This window comes from Phocoena sinus, chromosome 1 (genome assembly GCF_008692025.1).
Source record: "Phocoena sinus isolate mPhoSin1 chromosome 1, mPhoSin1.pri, whole genome shotgun sequence".
NCBI classification, from domain to species: Eukaryota; Metazoa; Chordata; class Mammalia; order Artiodactyla; family Phocoenidae; genus Phocoena; species Phocoena sinus.
The window spans coordinates 144,957,149-144,982,233 of record NC_045763.1 but is presented as its reverse complement, the minus strand read 5'-3'; the positions used below and the strand labels follow the sequence as shown (position 1 = coordinate 144,982,233).

Below are 25,085 nucleotides of genomic sequence, written 5' to 3'. Positions count from 1 at the left end.
GACATGTGAGTTTGAGATGCTTATTAAATTTCCAGGTGGTGTTGAGTAGGCAGTTGGATATGCCAGACAGGATTTTAGGAGAGAGATTTAAAATGTTTATTTTTCCTATTAATGGATTTCTTATTTTAACTCTGTTAGAAGAAGAAAATGTGGGAGAAACAAATGTATTCAGTCAAGGCGATATGTGTTATTAAAACTTTAAGTTCCTAAGATTAGGGATTATGATTCATTTTATATATATATATATATATATATATATATATATATATATATATATGTATCCCAGCATTTATAGGAATGCTTGGTACATAGAAGGTGCTCAGTGTATAATTGCTCAATACTGACTAAGAAAAGATGAATGACTAGGTTACAAGAAAGTGATTGGAAAAGCTTCTGTGCAGATAGGTGGGGGATGGGAAAGAGTTTCTCCTCAAGTTAAGAGGGGACCAAGGGGATGAAATGATTCTCTTTTTATTAACTAGTTTTAAAAAATCATTATAAAACTAATATAGAAAGAAATTCATACCAGATGGAAGTATATAAAGTAGAAATAAAAATTCTTCCTCCTTATTCACTTTAATGCCCATTTCTATTCTCTAGAAATAGGGTGAACGTTTCCAGAAATTTCCTGTGTATATAAACATATACGTCTCCCCCCTACCTGTCTGATTTTTAAAAAAAATATTTTTATTTATTTGGTTGTGTGAGGTCTTAGTTGCAGCACGCGGGCTCCTTAATAGCAGCTCCAGGGCTCCTTAGTTGCAGTTTGTGAGCTCCTTAGTTGTGTTGCGTGGACTCCTTAGTTGTGGCACACGAACCCTCAGCCGTGGCATGCATGTGGGATATGGTTCCCTGACCAGGGATCGAACCCACGCCCCCTGCCTTGGGAGCACAGAGTCCTATCCACTGCGCCACCAGGAAAGTCCCTGTTTTTTAAAAACATAAATGCATTTTACATATCGTCTGTAGCTTGCTTTTCCCCCCACCCTAACAGTGTACTTCGGACATCTTTCCTTATCAGTACATATAGGTGTCCACTGAGAGAGGCGGTATAGTACAGTGATTAAAAAGTAGGATCTTAGGGCTTCCCTGGTAGCGCAGTGGTTAAGAATCTGCCTGCCAATGCAGGGGATATGGGTTCGAGCCCTGGTCCGGGAAGATCCCACATGCCACGGAGTAACTAAACCCGTGAGCCACAACTACTGAAGCCCGCACGCCTAGAGCCCGTGCTCCGCAACAAGAGAAGCCACCGCAATGAGAAGCCCTTGCACCGCAACGAAGAGTAGCCCCCGCTCGCCACAGCTAGAGAAAGCCCACGCACAGCAACACTGAAGACCCAACACAGCCAAAAATAAATAAATAATTAAATAAAAATTAAGGGGGAAAAAAACCGAAAAGAAGGATCTTAGAACCAGACTATGTTAGCTTTAAGGCTGGCTCACAATTTACTAGTTGTGTGACCTTGGGCAAATTATTTAGTCTTTCTATACCTCTGTTTCCTTATTTGTAAAACAGGGATAATAAGAATCACATAATAATTATGTAATTAACTGTAATAATTACGTAGGGTAGATGTGAGGGTAGATGTGGGGATTAAATAGTTGGTATATGTAAAGCACTTATAATAGTGCCTAGTACATGGTAAACACTAAGTGTTTACAAAATATTGCTGTTTGTTTATTTTTGAATACATACAAGGTATTTGGTTGTGCAGATTTACCATAATTGATTCAAGTAGTCCTCTGTCTACTGTTGTTTAAATTGTTTCCAGTACTTGTCCCTGTATATGTGCATTTTTTAAAAATTTTGTTTTGTTTTGAGAATTATTTGTAAGACAAATTTCTTGAAGTAGAATTGGCTGGGTCAAAAGATGATTTTTGATCATGGGTCAATCAATATTTTATCATATGTATTAAATTTAAATTCCACTTCGGGTCAAGTAAATTGAAAAGATTTTCTTTGTAATCCTGCAGAAAGCCAATAGATGAAAATCTAAAGAGAGACAAAAAGAGTTTTTATTAAACCTTATGGATTGCTATTTTCATAGCTTAAAGTAGCTAATGTATGCAATTTTATGTGCTTCAACAGGGCTTAGAAAAGTGTCATTTATATTCTTAAAGTATTAAAAATTATAAGTATTTTAGATATTTTCTATTTATATTTTGTGATTTAGCAAGAACAGGATTTTTTTAGGTTAATATTATTAATGTTACAATAATAATGTTGACATTTGTGTAAGTTTGTGTATTAGGCCTGATCTTAACTCTGTAGAAAGTAGAACTCAGCTTCTGTGGAAAGAAACTTCATGGGAATTATGTATTTTTGTAAGTTATGTGGTTTTCATGATTTTGTAATTGAAAAAAGTATGTCATAGGACCAAATTTTTGTTTCTATAGCTCCACATTGAGCATTAAATCTAACTTGGCCCCCAAAAAGGAATGGAAAGAACTAAAAGTTTTTTTTCTCTCTTGAAAATGCAGTTTTTATACTTCACATTAGAGTACATTTTTAGGCTAGTAACAAATTTCCATAAAGAAAATGCCAACAATTACATTAAAAAAATTTAATCTAATAATGAAAAGAATGGAATTAAGTAAGATGCCATGTTTGATTAATCAAATTGGTAAACTTGCTAATATCCGATATAGGTAAGATGCTATGAAGATGGCACTAATACACGTTGTTTGTAGGAGTGGATTCTGGTACAGCTTTTCTGTAAAGCAATTTAGTGACACATATCAGAAGCATTAAAGATATTCATACTTCCTGACCTAGCACTTTCATTTCTGGTGTTGTGTCCTGATGAAATAATCAGAGGTGTTAAGTATTTGTAAGCTAAAGTAGACATTATTTTAATTCTAATAGTAAAAGACTAGAAGCAACTTAGATGTTCCACAATAGAGGAACATTTAAACACACCATATCTATCTATCTCATGGATATGCTATATAGCCTTTCAAGTTCATAGTCTCATGAAATTAGAAAATGTTTATGATAAGATGTTAGTTGTGAAAAGTCAGAAGATAAATGTACTAATGGTTAATAGTGTTTATGGGTGATTTATATATGCTGAATTCTTTGCTGTTCTGTGTCCTTTTCTATATTAAATTTTTTGAAAATAATAAAACCATGTATCTGTTTTAGAATAAGAAGAAAGCACGACCAAAAATAATGACATTTTTAATTTGTATAAACTTTTCCTAAGGTTTTCAAAAAATTTGTAAAGATGTCATCTTTTTATAACTCAATTTAATAAATATTTAATTCCTATTATTTTACATGCTAGACAGAATCCTCTCCTTGCAGTTATGAAAACTCTGCAGTATGGTAAAAGAGCTAATGAACGCATAAAAGTAATATTAGTATGAAATAGAATGTTGTAAATGTCATAAGAGGGATGAAGTGATACAGAGGATTCTGAAAAGATAGGAGTTGTATACAGTGAGGGTATGTAAAAAAAACTGATGAAAGAAAACAAATTCTGAAGGACCTTCAAGAATAGGTAGGATTTTTTTTTTTTTTTTTTTTTTTAAACATCTTTATTGGGGTATAATTGCTTTACAATGGTGTGTTAGTTTCTGATTCACAACAAAGTGAATCAGCTATACATATACATATGTTCCCATATGTCTTCCCTCTTGCGTCTCCCTCCCTCCCACTCTCCCCTTCCCACCCTTCCAGGCTGTCACAAAGCACCGAGCTAATATCCCTGTGCCTTGCGGCTGCTTCCCCCCAGCTATCTACCTTACTACGTTTGTTAGTGTGTATATGTCCATGACTCTCTCTCGCCCTGTCAAAACTCACCCTTCCCCCTCCCCATATCCTTAAGTCCGTTCTCCAGTAGGTCTGCGTCTTTATTCCTATCTTACCCCTAGGTTCTTCATGACATTTTTTTCCCTTAAATTCCATATATATGTGTTAGCATACGGTATTTGTCTTTTTCTTTCTGACTTACTTCACTCTGTATGACAGATTCTAGGTCTATCCATCTCATTACAAATAGCTCAATTTCATTTCTTTTTAAGGCTGAGTAATATTCCATTGTGTATATGTGCCACATCTTCTTTATCCATTCATCCGATGATGGGCGCTTAGGTTGTTTCCATGTCCTGGCTATTGTAAATAGAGCTGCAATGAACATTTTGGTACATGACTCTCTTTGAATTTTGGTTTTCTCAGGGTATATGCCAAGTAGTGGGATTGCTGGGTCATATGGTAATTCTATTTGTAGTTTTTTAAGGAACCTCCATACTGTTCTCCACAGTGGCTGAACCAATTCACATTCCCACCAGCAGTGCAAGAGTGTCCCCTTTTCTCCACACCCTCTCCAGCATTTATTGTTTCTTGATTTTTTGATGATGGCCATTCTGACTGGTGTGAGATGATATCTCATTGTAGTTTTGATTTGCATTTCTCTAATGATTAATGATGTTGAGCATTCTTTCATGTGTTTGTTGGCATTCTGTATATCTTCTTTGGAGAAATGTCTATTTAGGTCTTCTGCCCATTTTTGGATGGGGTTGTTTGTATTTTTGTTATTGAGCTGCATGAGCTGCTTGTAAATTTTGGAGATTAATCCTTTGTCAGTTGCTTCATTTGCAAATGTTTTCTCCCATTCTGAGGGTTGTCTTTTGGTCTTGGTTATGGTTTCCTTTGCTGTGCAAAAGCTTTGAAGTTTCATTAGGTCCCATTTGTTTATTTTTGTTTTTATTTCCATTACTCTAGGAGGTGGGTCAGAAAGGATCTTGCTGTGATTTATGTCATAGAGTGTTCTTCCTATGTTTTCTTCTAAGAGTTTGATAGTTTCTGGCCTTACATTTAGGTCTTTAATCCATTTTGAGCTTATTTTTGTGTATGGTGTTAGGGAGTGATCTAATCTCATACTTTTACATGTACCTGTCCAGTTTTCCCAGCACCATTTATTGAAGAGGCTGTCCTTTCTCCACTGTACATTCCTGCCTCCTTTATCAAAGATAAGGTGTCCATATGTGCGTGGGTTTATCTCTGGGCTTTCTATCCTGTTCCACTGATCTATCTTTCTGTTTTTGTGCCAGTACCATACTGTCTTGATTACTGTTGCTTTGTAATATAGTCTGAAGTCAGGGAGCCTTATTCCTCCAGCTCCTTTTTTCGTTCTAAAGATTGCTTTGGCTATTCGGGGTCTTTTGTGTTTCCATACAAATTGCGAAATTTTTTGTTCTAGTTCTGTGAAAAATGCCAGTGGTAGTTTGATAGGGATTGCATTGAATCTGTAGATTGCTTTGGGTAGTAGAGTCATTTTCACAATGTTGATTCTTCCCATCCAAGAACATGGTATATCTCTCCATCTATTTGTATCATCTTTAATTTCTTTCATCAGTGTCTTATAATTTTCTGCATACAGGTCTTTCGTATCCTTAGGTAGGTTTATTCCTAGATATTTTATTCTTTTTGTTGCAATGGTAAATGGGAGTGTTTTCTTGATTTCACTTTCAGATTTTTCATCATTAGTATATAGGAATGCCAGAGATTTCTGTGCATTAATTTTGTATCCTGCTACTTTACCAAATTCATTGATTAGCTCTAGTAGTTTTCTGGTAGCATCTTTAGGATTCTCTATGTATAGTATCATGTCATCTGCAAACAGTGACAGCTTTACTTCTTCTTTTCCAATTTGGATTCCTTTTATTTCCTTTTCTTCTCTGATTGCTGTGGCTAAAACTTCCAAAACTATGTTGAATAAGAGTGGTGAGAGTGGGCAACCTTGTCTTGTTCCTGATTTTAGTGGAAATGCTTTCAGTTTTTCACCATTGAGGATGATGTTTGCTGTGGGCTTGTCATATATGGCTTTTATTATGTTTAGGAAAGTTCCCTCTATGCCTACTTTCTGGAGGGTTTTTATCATAAATGGGTGTTGAATTTTGTCGAAAGCTTTCTCTGCATCTATTAAGATGATCATATGGTTTTTCTCCTTCAATTTGTTAATATAGTTTATCACATTGATAGATTTGCGTATATTGAAGAATCCTTGCATTCCTGGAATAAACCCCACTTGATCATGGTGTATGACCCTTTTAATGTGCTGTTGGATTCTGTTTGCTAGTATTTTGTTGAGGATTTTTGCATCTATGTTCATCAGTGATATTGGCCTGTAGTTTTCTTTCTTTGTGACATCCTTGTCTGGTTTTGGTATCAAGGTGATGGTGGCTTCGTAGAAGGAATTTGGGAGTGTTCCTCCCTCTGCTATATTTTGGAAGAGTTTGAGAAGGATAGGTGTTAGCTCTTCTCTAAACGTTTGATAGAATTCACCTGTGAAGCCATCTGGTCCTGGGCTTTTGTTTGTTGGAAGGTTTTTAATCACAGTTTCAATTTCAGTGCTTGTGATTGGTCTGTTAATATTTTCTATTTCTTCCTGATTCAGTCTTGGCAGGTTGTGCATTTCTAAGAATTTGTCCATTTCTTCCAGATTGTCCATTTTATTGGCATAGAGTTGCTTGTAGTAATCTCTCATGATTTTTTTTATTTCTGCAGTGTCAGTTGTTACTTCTCCTTTTTCATTTCTAATTCTATTGATTTGAGTCTTCTCCCTTTTTTTCTTGATGAGTCTGGCTAGTGGTTTATCTATTTTGTTTATCTTCTCAAAGAACCAGCTTTTAGTTTTATTGATCTTTGCTATTGTTTCCTTCATTTCTTTTTCATTTATTTCTGATCTGATTTTTATGATTTCTTTCCTTCTGCTAGCTTTGGGGTTTTTTTGTTCTTCTTTCTCTAATTGCTTGAGGTGCAAGGTTAGGTTGTTTATTCGAGATGTTTCCTGCTTCTTAAGGTGGGCTTGTATTGCTATAAACTTCCCCCTTAGAACTGCTTTTGCTGCATCCCATAGGTTTTGGGTCGTTGTGTCTCCATTGTCATTTGTTTCTAGGTATTTTTTTATTTCCTCTTTGATTTCTTCAGTGATCACTTCATTATTAAGTAGTGTATTGTTTAGCCTCCATGTGTTTGTATTTTTTACAGATCTTTTCCTGTAATTGATATCTAGTCTCATGGCGTTGTGGTCGGAAAAGATACTTGATACAATTTCAGTTTTCTTAAATTTACCAAGGCTTGATTTGTGACCCAAGATATGATCTATCCTGGAGAATGTTCCATGAGCACTTGAGAAAAATGTGTATTCTGTTGTTTTTGGATGGAGTGTCCTATAAATATCAATTAAGTCCATCTTGTTTAATGTATCATTTAAAGCTTGTGTTTCCTTATTTATTTTCATTTTGGATGATCTGTCCATGGGTGAAAGTGGGGTGTTAAAGTCCCCTACTATGAATGTGTTACTGTTGATCTCCCCTTTTATGGTTGTTAGTATTTGCCTTATGTATTGAGGTGCTCCTATGTTGGGTGCATAAATATTTACAATTGTTATATCTTCTTCTTGGATCGATCCCTTGATCATTATGTAGTGTCCTTCTTTGTCCCTTTTAATAGTCCTTATTTTAAAGTCTATTTTGTCTGATATGAGAATTGCTACTCCAACTTTCTTTTGGTTTCCATTTGCATGGAATATCTTTTTCCATCCCCTTACTTTCAGTCTGTATGTGTCTCTAGTTCTGAAGTGGGTCTCTTGTAGACAGCATATATAAGGGTCTTGTTTTTGTATCCATTCAGCCAATCTGTGTCTTTTGGTGGGAGCATTTAGTCCATTTACATTTAAGGTAATTATCGATATGTATGTTCCTATTTCCATTTTATATATTGTTTTGGGTTCGCTACTATAGGTCATTTCCTTCTCTTGTGTTTCGTGTCTAGAGAAGTTCCTTTAGCATTTGTTGTAAAGCTGGTTTGGTGGTGCTGAACTCTCTCAGCTTTTGCTTGTCTGTAAAGGTTTTAATTTCTCCATCAAATGTGAATGAGATCCTTGCTGGGTAGAGTAGTCTTGGTTTCAGGCTATTCTCCTTCATCACTTTCAGTATGTCCTGCCACTCCCTTCTGGCTTGTAGGGTTTCTGCTGAGAGGTCCGCTGTTAACCTTATGGGGATTCCCTTGTGTGTTATTTGTTGTTTTTCCCTTGCTGCTTTTAATATGCTTTCTTTGTATTTAATTTTTGACAGTTTGATTAATATGTGTCTTGGCGTGTTTCTCCTTGTATTTATCCTGTATGGGACCCTCTGTGCTTCCTGGACTTGATTAACTATTTCCTTTCCCATATTAGGGAAGTTTTCAACTATAATCTCTTCAAATATTTTCTCAGTCCCTTTCTTTCTTTCTTCTTCTTCTGGAACCCCTATAATTCGAATGTTGGTGCGTTTCATGTTGTCCCAGAGGTCTCTGAGACTGTCCTCAGTTCTTTTCATTCTTTTTTCTTTATTCTGCTCTGCAGTAGTTATTTCCACTACTTTATCTTCCAGGTCACTTATCCGTTCTTCTGCCTCAGTTATTCTGCTATTGATCCTATCTAGAGTGATTTTAATTTCATTTATTGCATTGTTCATCGTTGCTTGTTTCATCTTTAGTTCTTGTAGGTCCTTGTTAACTGTTTCTTGCATTTTGTCCATTCTACTTCCAAGATTTCGGATCATCCTTACTATCATTATTCTGAATTCTTTTTCAGGTAGATTGCCTATTTCCTCTTCATTTGTTAGGTCTGGTGGGTTTTTATCTTGCTCCTTCATCTGCTGTGTGTTTTTCTGTCTTCTCATTTTGCTTATCTTACTGTGTTTGGGGTCTCCTTTTTGCAGGCTGCAGGTTCGTAGTTCCCGTTGTTTTTGATGTCTGTCTCCAGTGGCTAAGGTTGTTTCAGTGGGTTGTGTAGGCTTCCTGGTGGAGGGGACTAGTGCCTGTGTTGTGCTGGATGAGGCTGGATCTTGTCTCTCTAGTGGGCAGGTTCACGTCTGGTGGTGTGTTTTGGGGTGTCTGTGGCCTTATTATGATTTTAGGCAGCCTCTCTGCTAATGGGTGGGGTTGTGTTCCTGTTTTGCTAGTTGTTTGGCATAGGTTGTCCAGCACTGTGGCTTGCTGGTCGTTGAGTGAAGCTGGGTGCTGGTGTTAAGATGGAGGTCTCTGGGAGATTTCCCTGTTTAATATTATGTGGAGCTGGGAGGTCTCTTGTTGACCAGTGACCTGAAGTTGGCTCTCCTACCTCAGAGGCAGAGCCCTGACTCCTGGCTGGAGCACCAAGAGCCTTTCATCCACACGGCTCAGAATAAAAGGGAGAAAAAGTAGAGAGAATTAGTAGAAGTATGAGGAAAGAAAGAAGGAAAGGAGGAAAGGAAGGAAGGAAGAAAGAAGCAAAGAAGGAAAGAAAGGAGGGAGGGAGGGAGGAAGGAAGGAAGGAGGGAAAGAAGGAAAAAAAGACAGAAAGAAAGATGATACAGTAAAAATAAAATAAAGTATAATATAGTTATTGAATTAAAAAATATTTAGAAAAAAAAAAAGGGACGGATAGAACCTTAGGACAAATGTTGGAAGCAAAGCTATACAGAGAAAATCTTACACAGAAGCATACACATACACCTTCACAAAAAGAGGTAAAGGGGGAAAAATCATAAATCCTGCTCCCTGAGACCACCTCCTCAATTTGGGGTGATTCGTTGTCCTAAAGGAGGGAGGGAAGGAAGGAAAGAAAGAAAGAACGAAGGTAAAGTATAATAAAGTTATTACAATTAAACTTAAATTATTAAGAAAAAGAATTTTTAAAAAAAAGTCATGGACGGATAGAGCCCTAGGACAAATGGTGGAAGCTAGAGTATACAGACTAGATGTCACACAGGAGCATACACGTACACCTTCACAAAAAGAGGAAAAGGGAAAAAAAATCATAGATTTCGCTCCTAATTCCACCTCTTCAATTTGGGATCATTCCTTGTCTATTCAGGTATTCCACAGATGCAGGGTATATCAAGTTGATTGTGAGCTTTAATCCGCTGCTTCTGTGGCTGCTGGGAGAGATTTCCCTTTCTCTTCTTTGTTCTCACAGCTCACAGGAGCTCAGCTTTGGATTTGGCCCTGCCTCTGCGTGTAGGTCGCTGGAGGGCGTCTGTTTTTTCGCTCAGACGGGACGCTGATTCGGGGCCTCCGGCTCACTCAGGCCGGGGGTTGGGGGATGGGGGTAGGAGGGGCACTACGTGCGGGGCGGGCCTGCGGCTGCAGAGGCAGCGTGACGTTGCGGCAGAGGCCGGCGTGATGTTGCACCAGCCTGAGACCCGCCGTGCGTACTCCCGGGGAAGTTGTCCCTGGATCCCGGGAACCTGGCAGTGGCGGGCTGCACAGGCTCCGCGGAAGAGGGGTGTGGAGAGTGACCTGTGCTCGCACACAGGCCCCTTGGTGGCGGCAGCAGCAGCCTTAGCGTCTCCCGCCCGTCTCTGGGGTCCGCGGTTTTAGCCGCGGCTCGCGCCCGTCTCTGGGGTTTGCGCTTTCAGCCGCGGCTTGCGCCCGTCTCGGGGGCTCGCGCCCTCAGCCGCGGCTCGCGCCCGTCTCTGGGGTTTGCGCTTTCAGCCGCGGCTCGCCGCCCGTCTCGGGGGCTCGCGCCCTCAGCCGCGGCTCGCGCCCGTCTCTGGAGTTCCTTTAAGCAGCGCTCTTAAACCCCTCTCTCCTCGCGCACCAGGAGACTTAAGAGGGAAGAAAAAGTCTCTTGCCTCTTCGGCCGGTGCAGGCTTTTCCCCGAACTCCCTCCCGGCTAGTCGTGGTGCACTAACCCCTTCAGGCTATGTTCAAGCCGCCAACCCCAGTCCTCTCCCTGAGCTCCGTCCAAAACCAAAACCCGAGCCTCAGCTCGCAGCCCCGCCCGCCCCGGTGGGTGAGCAGCAAGCCTCTCGGGTTGGTGAGTGCTGGTCGGCACCGATCGTCTGTGCAGGAATCTCCCCGCTTTGCCCTCCGCACCCGTCGCTGTGCACTACTCCGCGGTCCCGAAACAACCCCCTCTGCCTCCCGCAGTCTCCGCCCGCGGAGGGGCTTCCTAGTGTGTGGAAACTTTTCCTCCTTCACAGCTCCCTCCCACTGGTGCAGGTGCCGCCCTTATTCTTTTGTCTCTGTTTTTTCTTTTGCCCTACCCAGTTACGTGGGGAGTTTCTTGCCTTTTGGGAGGTCTGAGGTCTTCTGCCAGACTTCAGTAGGAGTTCTGTAGGAGTTGTTCCACGTGTGGATGTATTTCTGGTGTATCCGTGGGGAGGAAGGCGATCTCCGCGTCTTACTCTTCCGCCATCTTCAAGGTCCCCCCAAGAATAGGTAGGATTTTGACAAGCAGATATTGGGGAAACTAATAGGAAAGACAGTTCTAAGTGGTAGGTATAGTTTGAGCAAAAGCCCAGCATGGGTTATATGTGGAGAAATTCTATTCAGGTGAAATGTGTGATGAGTTGAGGGAGAGGAACAAATTATGGGTTGATACTGTATTACTAAGGGTCCAAATGCCTATATGGAGTTGGTACAACATTCAGTAGGTGGGTGGGGTGGGGGTAGGGTTTGGGTTCTTGGAGAAATGACATTATAAGATCTGTGCTAAAATGGAAGATTACTTGGGCAGCAGTTAGTATGATAGAGTGATACAGGAAGGACTGAAAGTAGTGGTCTAGTTGTAGCTATAACATTATTCCAAGAAACACAGAGTGGTCAAAGGAATTAAAAGAAGAGGAAGACTGTGGGAAACATGGGTAGATCTTATAGGACTTGGAAACTTGTCAGATATAGGAAGAACAAAGGAGAGAAAATAGTCCAAGTTTTTGTGCCTCAGTAGCTCTGAAGTCAGAAAGAAGAAGTGATTTGGAGAGCAAAAATAAAGAATTTAAGCACATTCAATTTTAGATTTGAGCAGCTCATCCAGGTTGAATTAGCCTAAGAATGAATGCAACTTTTCTTAGAACTCTACTAGGTTCTGTTCCTTGCTGATCACTGGAACTTTACAGCTATAGATAGTGTCTCCTTTGTGATGGCGTATCCCATTCTGATAAGTTATGATTTGAGTTAACAAGCATTGAGTGAATGCCTATCATGTCCTGCACACTGTATAGGCAGTAGATGTATAAAGATGAAAAAGACTTAGTCCTGTCCTCACAGTAGGACAGTTGAACAATATACGTCATTTTATTTGGACTGCATACAAGAACCCCAGCTTCAGGGCAGGCATTACTGTTAGTATGCCACAGTGGAGGTATTTGTGATAAGAGGAATGTGGTTATTGTTGTCAAAAGAATCAAAAAAGATGGAATCGATGCATAGCTTCTTTTGTGTGTGCGTGAGTGAATTTCAAAGCCATATATGAATCTTTAAACTTTAGTTTGAATATGGAGAAATATGAGACACCGAGTATAACCTAGTGATGACAGAGAGTTAGCTAAGAAGAAGCAAGAGGGAAGTTAAACACCACAATGTTCTATACCACTAATTATTATCAAGATTGGATAAGATTGTTAACTAGATCACTGCTAGAAGATGTCTGAGTATCCTAGGACTAATATTATGGCAGTTACCCTTTATAGCATTACTCTGTGCTGGGCACAGTATTGGGCGCTTTATATATTTATTGAGTTCCTCGAAATGAAATGAAATGCCAAGGAGAGAAAGATATTTTGGATGCTTCCACTGACCTTTTTACACATATAATTGGCTGTCAGTGGTTATTTCCCCTGAGATTTAGTTCCCCTTGGTATATGATGTTTAATAATGACATTGAAAAATGTGCTGAGGGCTTCCCTGGTGGTGCAGTGGTTGGGAATCCGCCTGCCGATGCAGGGGACGCAGGTTCGTGCCCAGGTCCGGGAAGATCCCACATACCGCGGAGCGGCTGGGCCCGTGAGCCATGGCCACTGAGCCTGCGCGTCCGGAGCCTGTGCTCCGCAACGGGAGGGGCCACAACAGTGAGAGACCCGCGTACCGCCAAAAAAAAAAAAAAAAAAAAAATGCTGAAAATAATTGCTTCCTCCTTGTTAGTACAGGGTTTCATTTTTGATGTATTATTTCCTATTTTTGGGAGCAATAGTTATATCTTTACAAAGTATGCTCCCACAATTACTGTTTTTAAGATTTCTGAATCAAATTTAACTATTTTTTTTGTAATACTGTTTCTAGTCAGTAGAGCTTTGGTGGCCATGCTTGAAAAAATTATTAATAAACAGAGCAGAACATAGATGTTTCTAGAGTAAATTATGTTTAACTTTAAAGTAGAATTTTAGCTGTGAAATTTCACATTATTATTTGTTATAACCAGTTTCTCTTCAAAGGAAGAAATAGGTTGTCATTTAAAAAATAATTGATATTAGGAGATATGCTTGAAACTGTACTCACCAGTCAGCAATAACAAGAAAGCATTTTAGTTAGTTATTTAGTTTTCTTTTCATTGCAAAAATTTTATTTAGACTCTTTGTTGTCGTGAATCCCAAATCCAAGCTCGACTATTCTTCAAGAAGGCACTTTATTACATTGCTTCTTACAGCATACTTGACATTAATGGGTATCATTGACTTGCTTTTGATTGATTATTAGAATACTTTTTGTTTTTTTAATGGCTTCAATAAGTAACCATTAATTTGGTGTTCTTAATTTTTTTTTTTTGGTTATGCTTATTCACAGGTGGCAAACTCTGGTCATATATCAGTAAGTTTCTAAACAGAAGTCCTGAAGAAAGCTTTGACATCGAAGCAGTGAAAAAATCTTCACTTGCTAAAGTTCAACTGCAACAGCCAACATCTAGTCCTCAGGACAGCAGCAGCTTTGAATCCAGAGAAAGTGATGGTGGAGCCATGCTTAAAATTCTGCCTTTGAAGACTAGTCTTACTCCAAGCTCTCAAGATGATAGCAACCAAGATGATGATGGGCAAGACAGCTCTCCAAAATGGCCAGATTCTGGCTCAAGTTCAGAAGAAGAATGTACTACTAGTTATTTAACATTATGCAATGAATATGGGCAAGAAAAGATTGAACCAGGGTCTTTGAATGAGGAGCTTTTCATAAAGACTGAAAGGAATGATGCTGATACCAAAGCTATAGAAAACTTCCCAGCACACCTTGCTGCTGGCAGTGACAGCTCCAGCGCACAGCTGACAGCCCACGAGCTGAAGTTCTTTCCTGGAGATGATGGCCTGGAAGCAGTTAGTTCTCCAAGAACATCAGATTCCCTCAGTAGATCTAAAAACAGCCCCATGGAATTCTTTAGAATAGATAGTAAGGATAGCACTAGTGAACTCTTAGGACTTGATTTTGGAGAAAAGTTGTATAGTCTAAAGTCAGAGCCTTTGAAACCATTCTTCACTCTTTCTGATGGAGACAGCACTTCCAGAAGTTTTAGTACTAGTGAAAGCAAGGTAGAGTTTATAGCTCATGACACCATTAGCAGGGGCTCAGATGACTCAGTCCCGGTTATTTCTTTTAAAGATGCTGCTTTTGATGATGTCAGTGGTACTGATGAAGGAAGGCCTGATCTTCTTGTAAATCTGCCTGGTGAATTGGAGCCAATGAAAGATGGTGCAGCATTGGGACCTACTAAGTTCACACAGACTAATATAGGCATAATAGAAAGTAAACTGTTGGAAACCCCTGATGTTTTATGCCTCAGACTTAGTACTGAACAGTGCCAAGCACGTGAAGAAAAAGGCACAGAGGAACTGAGTGATCCCTGTGGGCCTAAATCCCATAGTATCACAGAGAAACACTACGCACAGGGGGATCTTGGGATGTTATTTGTAGCAGCCGATGATCATAGTAATGCGAGAGACATGTCTTTGTTACACAGTTCGGATCCTAAGTTTCAAGGACTTAGCTTGGTTGCATCGGCAGTAACAGCAAACAACGCAAAAGAAAGCTTATTCCATATTTCTGACCCACTCTCAGGTGCTAATGAATATAACGTAAATACAGACACTTTAAAAACTGAAGAAGTACTGCTGTTTACAGATCAAACTGATGATTTGGCTAAAGAGGAGCCGACTGTATTTCAGAGAGACTCTGAGACTAAGGCAGAGAGTGGGTTAGCACTAGAAGGAGACAAGGAAATACACCAGATTTTTGAGGACCTTGATAAAAAATTAGCACTAAACTCCAGGTTTTACATCCCAGAGGGCTGTATTCAAAGATGGGCAGCTGAAATGGTGGTAGCCCTTGATGCTTTACATAGAGAGGGAATTGTGTGCCGCGATTTGAACCCAAACAACATCTTATTGAATGATAGAGGTCAGGAACTTTTGCAAATGCATTTCTTTTTATTCGCTGTTGCTTCCAATTAACTGAGTAGGCGTTTTATCTTGTAATTAGTATCTTCATTTCCTGTCTAGAGCTTCATTATCAGTGCAGCAAATTCACCCCCAGTAATAGCTTCTAGTACTTAATGATGCCATTATTCTTAATGATACTGTTTTTAGCTACAAAAGGAGTAATTACAGTTCACTTCTGCAGAAAATGGAAGAGAAAAATGTTTTGATTTCTCCTGTCGTTTTGTTTTTAGGACACATTCAGCTAACGTATTTTAGCAGGTGGAGTGAGGTTGAAGATTCCTGTGACAGCGATGCCATAGAGAGAATGTACTGTGCCCCAGGTTAGAGCAATCTCCTAAAATGTTTCACTTGGAAAAGTAGTTTGGCAGCTCTCATTTCTTTACTGAAGTTGTATTTTCACTAGCAGTTGACAATATGTTGGATTTGGTTATCTCTTTAACCCTTTACAAAAGACAATTTGGGGGATAAACTCATTACAGAATCCATAGTATATGTGTGTATGTATATCTGTTAGTATATGATGTTAAATGGGTTTATACTTCTCTTAGAACTGGCCATGAATTCATAGAAATGTCAACTTCTTAGTGTTTAAAAGGACCTTTAAGTATCCTCTTTATTGGATGATTTTTTTTTAATTTTAGAATTTTATTTATTTTTTTATACAGCAGGTTCTTATTAGTTATCCATTTTATACATATTAGTGTATACATGTCAATCCCAGTCTCCCAATTCATCACACCACCCCGCCCCCGCCACTTTCCCCCCTTGGTGTCCATACATTTGTTCTCTACATCTGTGTCTCTATTTCTGCCCTGCAAACCGGTTCATCTGTACCATTTTTCTAGATTCCACATATATGCGTTAATATACAATATTTGTTTTTCTCTTTCTGACTTACTTCACTCTGTATGACAGTCTCTAGATCCATCCACGTCTCTACAAATGACCCAATTTCATTCCTTTTTATGGCTGAGTAATATTCCATTGTATGTATGTACCACATCTTCCTTATCCATTTGCCTATCCATTCATAGTCACAGAGGACAGTCTACTTACTTACTTACTTATTTATTTAATTTTTGTCTGAGTTGGGTCTTTGTTGCCACACTCAAGCTTTCTCTAGTTGCGGCGAGTGGGGGCTACTCTTCGTTGTGGTGCGTGGGCTTCTCATTGTGGTGGCTTCTCTTGTTGCGGAGCACGGGCTCTAGGCAGGTGGGCTTCAGTAATTGTGGCACACAGCCTCAGTAGTTGTGGCACAGGGGCTTAGTTGCTCCATGGCATGTGGGATCTTCCCAGACCAGGGCTGGAACCCCTGTCCCCTGCGTGAGAGGTAGATGACTAAAAGAGTAAAATCCCTAAGGCTAAAAATGGATAAAATTTGAAATAAAAAAAAATGCAATGTTGTGATTTCAGTGATGTGCCATCCTGGCATTTTAGAGCAGATTTTAAGGAGTTCTTTCCATATTTGAGAAATTTTAGGAAGCATATTCTTCTTGTTTTGAAATAACCAAATATTTGACACAACAGGTTTCTCTTACTTTTACTGTATTGTCTGTTTTTTTAAATTAGAGATTTATTTCTGGGGGTGTTAGATCCTTTGCTGATAATTATAGGTCTCTTAAGCATATGAATTGGATTTGAGTTAGTTTCTGTCTGTCATCAGTGCAGATGGGGCTGTGTTTGAATCCAAAGTTTGTTCACCTTTTGCCTAGCATTCAGCCTCTTTGAATGGCCAAAGTTGCTTCACTTGTCACCCTCTGGCTTTCAGAGGAGGTTCAAACTGATTGTATTGACATGATACGCTTAGTTGTTGATTAATACAGTATTTAATGCTTACTAGCAAACCAGCGTTATTATTGATGCTAACATTGTTTCCCTGCATAATGGGAAATGATTATAATTAGGATTCAAAGAGCTATATTGTTTTTAGTTACCATTTTCATTGTTAAGAATTATTTCTGTATTGAGAAATAGCACAGTTTTTCAATCAGCAAAGCAAATATACTAAAACTATTTTCTGAAAACAATGATTTAGATTTTCTTCTTACTGTTATACTCTTTTCTTTCCTCTTTTGTCCCCCAAATTAGGATTGTTTGATTTTATTTCTTCCTAGGGGTGATAGAGCATGCCTACATTTTTTTCTTTCTCAAATAGATAATATTATGCTGGCTTTTGAAATCTTATTAGTATGATTTAGTTAATGGGATAACAAAAAAATTTCATAGTGAAATCACTTTATTATGGTTATCTGGTTTATTTTTTAACAGACCCTTCCCCTTTCTAATCTGATTATAAATAACATTTTAGGTACCAATGTATGTAAATAAATATATGTTAATTATAATGAATTTCAGGGTTTTAGGATCAAAATTAAATCTGGGAGTTCTTTGAAGTAAAACCTGTTAAATCCTGAAGTCAAGTGCAGTATAAACCTCACATCAAAACCAAATGTTTATGGGGCAGTTTAATGTTTATAACTGACTCTTTTTTTCCTATTTTTCTTCTTACTTTCTTGTTGAAAACTATCTGTAAGGTTGTACTTTGGCTTTCTAGCAGATTATTTTTCTTCAAACTGTAGGCATGTTCACTTTAACCTTCATAGCATGTGACCTCCTGAGAATTATAATATATGTGGAATAAAACCATACTGCATACATCAGCAAATACATACTTTCAACTTTGTGTACTGAAATGCAGTTTTGTGTACTGAATTTAATAGCGATCAGTTTCCAACTTCTAATTTTTAAGCCTTTTCCCAGAAATCACAATTCTCGTAGTTTACCAGCAGGTGGCAGTCTACCATTAATGGATTTTTGCTGTCGTCGTCCAGGTTGTCCTTCACTAACATTTGCAAAAAGCTGTAGTCTGAAGAAGGGCTTTGTTTTAATTATTTGCATAAAAGAATTGTACTTTCAAGCTTTGTGAGTTACAAAAGTGTTCTAGTATTGTGGCATGCATTGAACAATGTGGGAAGTCTCTCCATTCCTTGGGTCTATTAATTTGTTTTATCAACAGTATAAAACTCAATCGATAATGACCTTAATTGAAAAGTGATGCTGGTGTTCTAATTTAGATGGTCTTAAACCTAGAGTTGCAGAACTCAGTTAGGTGTGTGTACTCCTGCCCATTGCTTATAATGCAAGGGGAATTGGAACAAAAATTTGTGAATTACTGTTTGTTTTAAAACTGAATAGCAGTGCTACTGATAGAAATACAAGTAGACTTTGCTCCTCTTCTCAAAGGGGTGGGAGCAATGATAAGAAGCTAATGTTTCAATGCTTAAAAATCACAAATCAATGAACACACGGGGACATAGAGTACTAAGCCATCTTTTGATCTGTCCTTTGCAATACTAAGGGTTGAAGTAATTCTCCTCCTACATCCCCTTGCCCTCCTGTTTCCCAACTCTAACCTTAGTATTTTTGTCCAAGTAACTCTAAAGCATGTTAAGCAGCTGATGTTTGGTTAGAAAGTAAAGTTGTCACAAGATTATGATGAGAACGATTCACTTCTGTTTGAACAGCATGCAACCTCTACCCCTACCACGCCTCCCTCCTGGGAATCCTTATCACACATTTGTCCTAAAAACATTATCCACCTGCCCTGTACTTTATAATATCAGCAGTGTATCTTTTTATCTTGTGGATGATGTGCCTTTATATTTTGAGAAAAATTTCCAGTAACAGATTCGATTTACATGGACAGAAACTTGAGCAAATGCCAAACTAGCAGGGGGGCCATTATTCTGCTCTATAAATAAGTTTAAAAAAGAAAACACACACACAGAAACCTGTGAATCAACATGTTTTGGTCTAATTGAGGGGAAAAGCAAGACAGATAAATTTTGAAATGCAAATGATCACCTTCTGTTATTTAAGTGTAGTTTCTGCCAACTTTGCGATCTTAGATTTTAAAAGTCATAGTCATTTCAACGATGTATACTACCAGGGATGTCCGATGTTCACAAGTTTCTACAGTGAAATGAAGAACTTTTTTAAAAAAGTTGCCACTTTTTTATATTAAGGAAAATAAATCCAACAACAAAAAGACAAAAACCATGGAGCTTTTTCTCTGTCTACATCTGTGAAAAAGCCAGCAAATAAATGGCTGCAGCTGCAGACCCATCAAGAGGGTCTTGAGAATACGAATTCACTGATCAAACCCAGCCCTGTTTTCAAAGTAGAAGCCGTTCCTTTTAGGTTCACTTTGTATCCTTAGATTATCTAGGATGATTCTCTCGAAAGGTTTTATTTTAAATAAACATCATTCATGGTAAATGGGTTCCTTTCATACCACAGAAACACAGAACGGAGTTCAGGAAAGAAAGAGCAAAGAAATAGTCCCCAAAGTGGGAATAGATTGTATAGCATGACGATATAAATATAACACTGTCTAGTTTCCATATGAGGAGAGTTTTAGATATTTTATTGAGAGATGTTTAGACAGATTCTTCTATTTTTTTGTTATGAGAGATTATAGAATAATCTGGAGAATTATAGAATAACTGGAATTAATTGGTTATTCTTCTCCAGAGGACTTCCTTGAAGTTACTGATTTTATTTCAATTTGTATATACACACAAACACACATGTATTTAGAAGATTTAATGTGCTTTATCATTGGAACTATTAACTTATCATAATATAGAATAAATTTTTTTATAGTATTTTAAGTATATATAAAGGAAAAATAAAATGTCAAGAAAGCATTTATTTTTTCTTTTACCAGTATTTTTTTCTTAGCAGTCTCGTCTCTCATCATAAAAAAGCAGCTAGAAAATAGAACTTATTAAGCACATAAAACACAAAAGACTGGATTTGAAAGTTTAATATGCAATCTAAGACAAGTGAATAAAATTGTTTATATGTTAGTTATTATGCTAACATAATCACTTAAGTTTCCCATTTAGTCTTAACAAGTTGATATGGTGTCCTATGAGTGTGTCCTTCACCTTTAGTTTCCACCCGATTATGAGCCTTTATAAATGCTTGAAATTTACATTGATATTTCTCATTGAATACTTTTCACACTTGAGAATTTATAGGTGAATATGTGTGTAAATTGAAGAAGTCCAAAGTGCTTTTTACCGCAGCCCAATCTCCACGCTCCCAGATGTCAAATGACAGCTTTGCTTCCTCTCTTAGGCGATTTCACACTTGGAAACAGCTCACAGCTGACGGTGAAAAGTGAAACATAGAAAAATCATGCTGATAACTCTCTGCAAAATTCAGTTTTAGAGCATAACATTTATTTACTACTACTCTTTGCTCTTCCAGCCTGACTTTATCAAATAATCCATGAATATACTTTTGGGGCGTAGTCTCCCCTGCCTTTCTTCATACGCATGCTTTACACACGATTAGTTGCTTTTTAAGCATGGTGCTCTGTGTGATAGTTATGTATTTGATAATTAGATCTAGGACTCAGACCATGGATGGTCTAAAAATACCATGAGGGCATCGTAGGTTTAAGATTTAGAATGTTACGATGAAATTGAGAATTACCAAAACAATATTTTTCTAACATCAGCCATTAACTCATTGCATGACATTGGGCAAGTTATTTAAGACTTTTTAGGCCTTAATTTACCAGTAGTAAAATAGATTTTTAAGAACTTTTTTCTTAACATTTTATTTTGAAAAATTTCAAGCGTACAGAAAAGTCGGAAGAATTGTACACCCATATTTACCCATCACCTAGATTCTGCAATTAACATCCTATAATATTTGCTTTATCATATATCTATCCGAAACAGATTTGTTGAATATTAAGAAGATCACAGATATCAAAATTCAAGTCCATCTTATTAAGGGCAAAAACTTTTCTGCCGAGAAATAAATACTGATTTCCTGTCTAACATCAGTAAGGTTAAAAAAATTATTTCACTTGGAGGACTTTCTAAGTATTCTCTTTTTACTCATTTATAGTTTGCACATAAAGTATATAATATGGAAATGAGGAATTTATGGAAACTGTTTTCATTTGCAGGAAAAAAGCCAAGACAACTTTTGAGTAGGGTGAAATTTAAATGACAAGATTTTTAACAAACAAAGATGTTTGTTTAAAAGAAGAAAGAATCATTTAGATCTGAGAATTTCTGGGTCCTGGGTAACTTCACCATGCGTGAGGAATCTCATTTTAGGCACGTGAATGAAGTTGCTAGAGAAAGAAGCTGAATATAGATGTATATTTTGAAATAATAATGTTATAACCAGGAAATATGGCTACATCCCTGGTCCAGTCTCCCCCCGCCCACCCCCGCCAAAGGAGAAGGAAGAAAAAGGCAACAGGGAGCTATAGAAATAATTTTAAAAGAATGAAATATTTGTGGTTAATATTTAAATGTTATGTTTCAAACAGGAACTGTTTTGTTTGATTTACCCTTAAGCAAAACTTCAACAGTAGCTCCCATGTACATAGTAAATGTTTTAATGTTTTCCTTGAATGATTAGCAAGTACTTTTAATCTTTTGCCTTTAGTTCCTAATGTTATATAACTAACTCTACGTCTTCTTTGAGAGAACCAGTATCTTTTCAATTTTGCCATAGAATAGCGGAAATTTTACACTGAGGAAAATTCCCTGCTGCACTCCATCCCTGTATACTGATGAAGCTTGTGCCGTGAGTATATTAGGCTAAGCAAAAAGAGGTTCAAGTCAAGTCTTAACCTTGTCCAGAAGGGCAAGACCCTTCTGATGGAAAGAAGATTAAAGGCTTACTTTATACATGTTTGAGGGTCTGAAACCTTGGGATCCATCCCTAGGTAGGGTATATCCTGGAGTCCTCACAAACCCCCTAAAAATGGGCCAGTCACCTTCACCTCTGCATTAAGGTCACTCCATGTTGAAATAGACCCATTCTGAAACCATACTTCTCATCAGGCCAGAATGTGATTTGTCTCTAGTGGTGAGAATGAGACAGAGTAATAGCAGAGTATTCAGTCCTTGTTATTCGGCACCTTAGTGAATAACACATTAATACCTCTCATGGGAAGAAATTCTTGAGCTGTTAGAACTAGAGAATTGATAAGGGTGAAAGAATTGATACTGTATTTCACCCCTCCTGTATAAAACAATCTCTCTGTACATTTCCTAGTACTACCTGATATTGGGGAATAGGGGGTTTACTTCAAGCTTTAGATTATTCAAAGGAAGTTAATTTTAACTTCTTATTTACTCTGCATCTTTTTCTTTATGATCTTGGACAAATTTGTTTTAGAAGAGGAGCTCAAGGTTAGATACTTACAATGTTTTAAGTAATAGCTGCAGTGTAATGCTTCTTAATTTTAAGGTCTAAATGGATTTTTGGCAACTGTTCAGTTAATTGGTCTCACCACCATATTATTATAAAGAAGAAAGTGAACTATCTTTTACCTGTGGTATTTAACAAAGAAGATGTAATGCTGAGTTCAACATTATGTACCAAAACTATTGGCTAGCTACTTTGACCAAATCATCAGTTTTTATACCATGTAAAATCTTGTCAGTTTGAATCTCCAGGAAGTAACCAGGGCTGACTCCTTCTAAATTATTCATAATTACTTCCTTCAAATAAATGTTTAGAAATGCTAAGGTTTTAAAAAATTGGTGATAAAGCAAATAGAATTCCTGAAGCTCCGTTAATAGCAGTGCATGTAGCTCTGCCTGCCTAACACAGCAACAGAGCAGCGGGGAGAGAGAGAAAACTGCGCCTGTCATTTTCACAATTTTCAGTTAGCCTTCTTCTCATCAATCAACTGTAATGGCTTTGGTTGGGTAACACTGTGACACCCGATGGCTATTCAGAATGGAGTTGTGATATGATCAATGGAAAATGGAGCATGCTATTGGTTTTTTTCCTACCAGAAACGCAGGGTGAGAGTAAGCGAGATTGTATAGAGCTCAGAATTATAATCGGTCAGCCAGAAGTCATATGGTAGTTGCCTGTTTCTTAGTTTATCTCACAAGAAACTGTATAGTAACGATACCTATAAACTTCCTCGAACAAGTAATTTTTGGCTCTGGAATGCTGAATCTAGTTAAATCAAGGATCTTTGACCCAAGTTGTGCAGATAATTGCAGGAAAGCTCAGAACATGGTTGCCAGGTCACCACGACAACGAGGAATTAAAAGCTGCGTAGTGGGAGAAGCAGAATTTGGTTAAACCTCGCCTGAATTAGTACTTACGTTCAAGTCTCCGCAGTACAACCCAAGGCCCCGGCTTTCATATAATTTGATTACCTGAAAACCAACTGAATTAGTCATGTGGTGGCAGCAGGAAGCAAGCCTAGAGACTGGGATGAGCCAGGAAGGCACGCGTGTGGAAGGGGGGCAGCACCGCCTCTCTCCCAGCACCGTGGGGGGCGTGTGCAGGAGCGCTGAGCCCCAGCTGCTGCAGGTTCTCCCCTCTGGAAAGTGCTCGCCCCTGTTGCTGGTCTTCCCTGATAACACTCTCATGAGTTAGAACAATGTGATACCAGCAACTTTTAAACAGTTCATATTCTCTACTCGACCAATAAGGCATTTGAATCATCGATTGAGTACGATGTTGAAGGACTTTATGGAATGTGGAACAGATAACTGGGCAGCCAGCATTTTCTGAAATGTCAATAGAACTATATAAATATAAATATAAAATAAGAAAAAAGGAGCAAAATGCCCATTTGAAAGGATGGGCTAGGAAATGCAGATTCCAGGCTCTAGAGTTACTCAGATGTTATCGCCAGCTTACCCATTGGAGCACATTTCATGTAATTGTGTGTCTAGATTCCTTCCATTGAACAGGGACAGGGGAAACCTTGATTTATCTCCCAGTCCTGTCTTCCTCCTCCCAGGGCTTTCCAGCTTCTTTTCTTTACCGCATGCCACCCGTGCCAGGACAAACTGTAGCAGTCATTGTGCCCTGCAGAGGGGAGCCCCGGAAGGTGTCCACTAGACCACCCCATTTTAAGCCACCATCATCACCTCCATTCTTGCGTTTCAGCCAGCAGCCAGAGTGTGCTTTAGATAATGTTGAAAACTTTCTGGCCTACCACATGTAAAGGTGCAGAAGGACTTGAGGTAGATCTCTGTGCTCAGTAGACTTAAAATGCATGTGATGAGTGAGGCCTTTGGAGGTGTTTTGATTGCACTGTGCTACAAAACACAAGATGGAGATAGTTGTTCAACAAACATTTATTAAGTGCCTTCTATGTGCCAGGTACTATGCCTAGGAGCTAGAAATAAGGCATAATTGGTTTAATATTGACAGTTACTTTTGAAGATGTGTATAAAAAGAAGAGACTGTCCAAGCAGAAGACATATACAATTGGTTAACTAGGACATTAATAGACTTTATAGGTGAATAGTTATGTTTACAGAATTGTAATTTACCAAGCTAACATAAGATATGCTTAGCTGTCCCTCTTCTTACAGTTTAGTTCCATGTATTGTTGGATATATAAAGAAAAAAGAAATGCTTTCTTCTGTGTTTCTTTCTCTTAGCTCTTTAGTCATCAGCTGTAGTGGAAGACTAATGCTCAGCCCCTGCATAGAAAATCTTTATACACAGCAAGAGCTGGTGAGAGAAATTGACTCAAATTTTGTAATTCTAGTCCCTTTCAATTAGCAACAGATGCTGCAGGGAAAGACTGTGTAGGAACACAGGACTAATGTTTGCATGCTCTAGCTAACATGGAATGCTCATTGCAGAAGAAAGATGTTCTTTTACCCTTGGTCCAAGTATGTCACTAATGATAGATCAGATTTAAAAAAAAAAAACTTAAAAAAAAAAACTAAGGCCATTAATGAAGTCTTGACTCCCTTGGAAGAAAGTTGACAAACTAATTGTAATAGTGTTTTAAATCTTACTGAACACTTACAGAATTTATGGAAAATTTAGACACCACAGCTTTTTTTCTGATACTATAAAAGTGTATATGGTGCTTAATTTTAAGGT

General features: G+C 38.2%; 1 protein-coding gene across 3 annotated transcripts in view; it reads left to right on the top strand.

The window, feature by feature from the left end:
- The window catches only part of RPS6KC1 (ribosomal protein S6 kinase C1), a 232,740-nt gene that overhangs the window by 182,568 nt on the left and 25,087 nt on the right, over positions 1-25,085 (top strand). For all 3 annotated transcript variants that reach the window (XM_032637882.1, XM_032637891.1, XM_032637899.1), the window contains 2 exons: positions 13,534-15,129; positions 15,401-15,490. In XM_032637882.1, coding sequence (XP_032493773.1) covers positions 13,534-15,129; positions 15,401-15,490 — 1,686 coding nt within the window. The remainder of the gene's footprint in view (positions 1-13,533; positions 15,130-15,400; positions 15,491-25,085) is intronic.